General features: G+C 38.7%; 1 protein-coding gene across 3 annotated transcripts; it reads right to left on the reverse strand.

The window, feature by feature from the left end:
• Positions 1-1,153: 1,153 nt before the first annotated feature.
• Positions 1,154-4,124, reverse strand: LOC149256409 (uncharacterized). 3 transcript variants are annotated; one of them, XM_089457421.1, is made up of 2 exons: positions 3,543-4,124; positions 1,154-3,264 (listed from the first exon to the last, which is right to left on the reverse strand). In XM_089457421.1, exons 1-2 carry the CDS (start codon positions 3,916-3,918, stop codon positions 1,394-1,396), a joined length of 2,247 nt encoding a protein of 748 aa, XP_089313547.1. In that variant the 5' UTR covers positions 3,919-4,124; the 3' UTR covers positions 1,154-1,393. The 3 variants fall into 3 exon arrangements, with proteins under 3 accessions (XP_089313547.1, XP_089313546.1, XP_089313545.1); XM_089457420.1 differs by having other exon boundaries at positions 1,154-3,285; XM_089457419.1 differs by having other exon boundaries at positions 1,154-3,291; positions 3,543-4,123.
• Between the last annotated feature and the right edge of the window lie 511 nt (positions 4,125-4,635).

The following is a 4,635-nucleotide window of genomic DNA, read 5'->3' on the forward strand; positions in this document are numbered from 1 at the left end:
ACTTTCAAATAGGAATTTTCCTTTATTTTATGTTCAAATATACACTAATTTACAATTATTTTTAAATATCCAGTAATTTATAATTGTTTTTAAATATACACTAATTTACAATTATTTTTAATTCATAATAATCTTTCCAACTTTTATTAGTCATTTTTTCCAAAATATTTATATAAATTATTATTGTGATATACAAAACTCTATATATAATATTTTAGATTCAATTATATGAATTTTGTTTCACCAATAATAATTACATCCATCTTAAACTTTAATTTATAAAATGGTAAAAACTACTTCTCTCATTTATATATATATTTCTTATTTCTTATGTTACAGCACATTAGCGAAATGTTCATTCTACAAGAAACATGATTGATCGAAATTGCTGCAAACCGAACGTCGACCTCCAAAACTATAACAGCGATAATGCGGTAAAATCCCCAAAATTGAGTCCGGTAAAGAACTGCCTGATTCATGAAGCTCCAACCATAGCCTGGAAGTCTATTGCTCATCTCAACTCAGATATTGTTTTCCGAGCTACTGGTTTATTTGACACGTTACCGTTATTTAGCCATGTTGGCTCATGAATTATATACCTTTAGTGGCCATGACTAGTTTTTAATACATAAACACACGATAAACCTAAAGATATAACCAAAAAGAGTTGGAATCCATACGCCTGAATCACTGGGCTGCATGGTCGGTGCCAGTTTTCAGTGCCCGTGATCCGGTCATTGCTGGGATGTCTGAGCCTTGTCATGCTTAGGGTAGTGTTGCAAGTAGTTTTTGATATTGTGGTTCAGGTCATTGAATTTGATGAAATTGCGATTATAAAAAAAATTGGTTTCTGATAATTTAGAAATATGCAACCACCCTCCTGCCAAAATGAAGAGGTGTTACAAGGGATTCAAACTTGAGTCATTTAGTTAGGCATTTATTTGGGATAATGTCATTAGTAATGCTATGGGATAATGCCATTAGTAATGCTATAAGATTTCTTGGGTATTAAAGGAACCAACACTAACAAAGTAATATAATCTATCAGAAAGAAACTGCAGATAGTCCAGAAAACAACATTCAAACAACAATCCCAACCTGTCATTAAATCCTCCATCATCTTGAGCCATGTGCCAAATACAGTAAAAGAAAGTTGTTGCAGTGATGTCAAATCCAAAAAGCTTTCCCTAGAGATCATGGCAATTTGAGACTTACAATTGTGATTTCCTTTTCCATCTCACATAGCTGTCTGGAGCTCAAAAAAACAAGATTTCATGTAGATCTTTACAGTGACAAATGCACAACTGGTTGGCATTTTCAAGCTAGTATGGTGAGAAGATTCAAGTTTTTAATTGAGAGAGGAGATAGGATGGATACATATTGAACCACACAGTCATGAAGTCCATGACGTCCAGGCAGAGGCAATGTAAAGTGACAAGTCCTTCCACCCAAGTTTGAGGATCCCTCCTTCCTCAACAAGTGAATAGCCTTCACAGCAAAACATGTTCAATAAAAGCTCTGCCTGAACAGAAGCATTCCCTCTCATTGATATTTGTCGAAATCCACAACTCTGCAAGTGTGTTCTCCAATTTTGGAACTTGGTCTCTCCTGTCCTAGCAGGTCCTCCAACAGCAAGAATGTTCCTTATTTCATGTGACAACAGTTGTTGCTCCACGGTATGCCTCTCCATGTTGTCCTCATTAAAGCATGCCCCCAGAGCATCAAACATTGCAGAATAATAGTGCAAAGCTTCAACAAAACGGTTCAAGAAAGGACCCACTGTGTTTAGGTCTTGTTCCACCATTGTTATGACTTTAGGGTTTAGCCTTTGCAGCAAACGCAGAGTGCATGTGTCTGATCCTGTAACGTCGTAGAGAGAATGATGAAGCCAGTGAACTGCCAATGCATCACCACTTCTTACACGAAGGGCAGCAGGATCCAATTTCCCAAGTTTCTCTGCAACTGGGTGGAATTCGAAAGGCAGTTTTAGGGTATGAGCAAAGCTAGAGAGACGTTTCCCTGTGGCTTCTAGAGCTTCCATGGAGGTTCCAAGGCCTGTAATTCTGACATGAGGACACCCACCTGGTCTGGCAGCCAGTATATGAAATAAAGCAGGCCATTGAAGGCCTTGCATTATATCAAAATCTATGATGTGCACTTTCCTTTCTCCATTGAAGGCTTCTAAAATGGCCTGGTTGGAAGTAAAATGAGAGAATTTCACAAATGGGCAGATGCTGTTAAAGGTCTGAAAGGCTGTCAACAAGTTGTGGTTAATGGAAACCAGCTGAGGCCTGCTAGTTTCAAGTGGTAAGCGCAGGCCAAGATATGAGTTGTGAAGACGCGCAGCCATTCCTTCAGCAAAGTAAGCTGCCACTCGTTGCAGTGGGTTCCCATATGGTGTAGAGAATTCACTCAACTGAGGGAGAATAGAATAGGCTTGTTGAACCTTGTCCATAGAAATTGCCTCTGCACACTGCAGCAAGAGTGATAACAGATGCAAACCTTGTGCATCTGTTAGATCGTAGGAATTGCTCGATGCATTCAAAGCCTTCTTGCAGGCTTCATGATTTGTCTCGGTATTTGATTTTTTCTGTGCTTGACAGGAATCTTGAAATTGCCCTTGCTGTAAAGTGGTGAATCCCTGGTCATCAGATTGACTAGAACACTCACCGTACGAGACATAGCACGGCCTCTTGGCTTTTGACTGTGGAGGGAACCCAGCCAATTCATTGCCTTGATGATCTGATTCAGAGGAATCCATAATGACCTGCCTTTCCATCAGATTGCACTCAAGAAAAGATTGCCTTCTGTCCTGTGTGCTCAGGCCCTCATGATCATCAGCATTGAAGTCTCTTTTCTTTATCATAGTTTGGGGGACATGTCTCCATCCTTGGCACAGACTATCATAACCACTTGTATTGTCTAAAACAGGCTTGAAGTTTCCCGCATGACCTTCCTTGGACATTCCAGATCTCTTGTTATTATTATCCAAGATCATCTGTACTTCCCTTATATTGGAGCTCATATAATTCAAGCTGCCATGAGATTCAAGGGCAGTGAAACCTTCAGATCCACTAGAAGAAGATATTAATGCCTCAGCATGAGGCAATGTGGGCATGAGAATCTCATCCAGTTTTGGATCAACTACACATGAATCTGTTCTTCTCCCTGATCCATTTTTGTTCATAAACTGCTGCATGTCTAGTAGCTGCCTTCCAGAAGATTCTCCCCAGAACATTCCATGGCTGCTGGTTGCATCTGGGTCTGTGGGGATTAAGAAATCAGCTGATCCTGTAATAGATCTATTAGTAGTAATTAATTGATAAAAATGAATATGTTTTCTTTAAAAGGCTTGGTAGGCCTACCTGCCAACCAAGCTGGACAGGTGCAATTAGAAGAAAGTTGGAAAATATACTGATGGTGGTCAATAGAAAAGAAAGTTTTTTGGTAACATTCTAATTGTTTTGTTCATGGAATTTAGCATATATTAACATAAACAAATTATTGTCCAGGATTTACCAATAGACATCCAAGTATAGTACCTGTGACAATATATGGTACAGCTAGTCTTGTTTGTGAAGAACCCTCCCAGCTTGGAGATGAGCATGGATTACAGACAGAACTTGTAGCATTAAAGATTGTTTGCAGAGTATTGAGACCCCCAGGCCATGAGTTTGGAGAGTGCAAAACTGATGAGGCTTCTTCTTGTGCTGACAATGATCCCATCAAGTTCTTCATCTTCTTGTTAGAGGCCATCACTTCCAGTCCAACCTGATTCTGATCATGATCTTCAGTGCCATTAAAATCTCCTGCTGTGATTAGGTTATAATAACTTTGGCATTCACATATCCCAGAGGATGAGCCTGAATACTCATCTTGGCATGATCTCTGTAATGCCTTGTCTGAACAAGTTGTCATTTGTAATCAAAAACTTCTCATACACACCTACCAAAGCCTTTAGTCTTTTGAATATATATAACTGAAATGGCGATATTGTGTCCCTCTGAAGCAACTGCTATCCTGTGTCCCTCTGTGGTTACTGTACCAGTTGATATTTGCCCATTTAGCATGGTGTGTCGAGGCAAGAAGGAAGAATTCAGACGGCCTTCGCTGAATCTCTTGTAGCCCTAGACGTCGCTATTTGACAGTGAATTTTGAAAGGATTCTTGGAATATTCCTAATACTCGGTTTTGATAGTAATCATTCTTCTTTTTTACGTGGAAGAAAACAATAATCTCAACGGGGTAGGTCAACCAGGGTAGGTCAACCAGGGGAAAAAAAATTCGGTCCCTTTATTTGTGCTAAAACGATGTTGGATAAGTTGGATCTATCATATAAATAGATTGTAAAAATATTGAGCTACAGTGAATTTGAGCAAAGATTTTGGATTGCTCCATTAATTATTGTAACGTTAAGTTGGATATATCAGAGATAGGTGGCATTGTACCATCAAAGTTCTGTTCAGGTAAATTGGATATATCAGATGAATAGATGGATTGAAAATATTAGCAAAGATGGTTTAACCAGATTGATGCAAAATAAAAATCAAAAAATTAATTAACCAGTTATCTTATTGCAATCTTAACTTGCAAACAGTACTCCAGCGCATTTAAATTGCAACCGTTTACGGTGGTT

This window comes from Pinus tabuliformis, chromosome 7 (genome assembly GCF_031772625.1).
Source record: "Pinus tabuliformis cultivar Carrire ecotype Pingquan chromosome 7, CPIR1, whole genome shotgun sequence".
Taxonomy (NCBI): Eukaryota; Viridiplantae; Streptophyta; class Pinopsida; order Pinales; family Pinaceae; genus Pinus; species Pinus tabuliformis.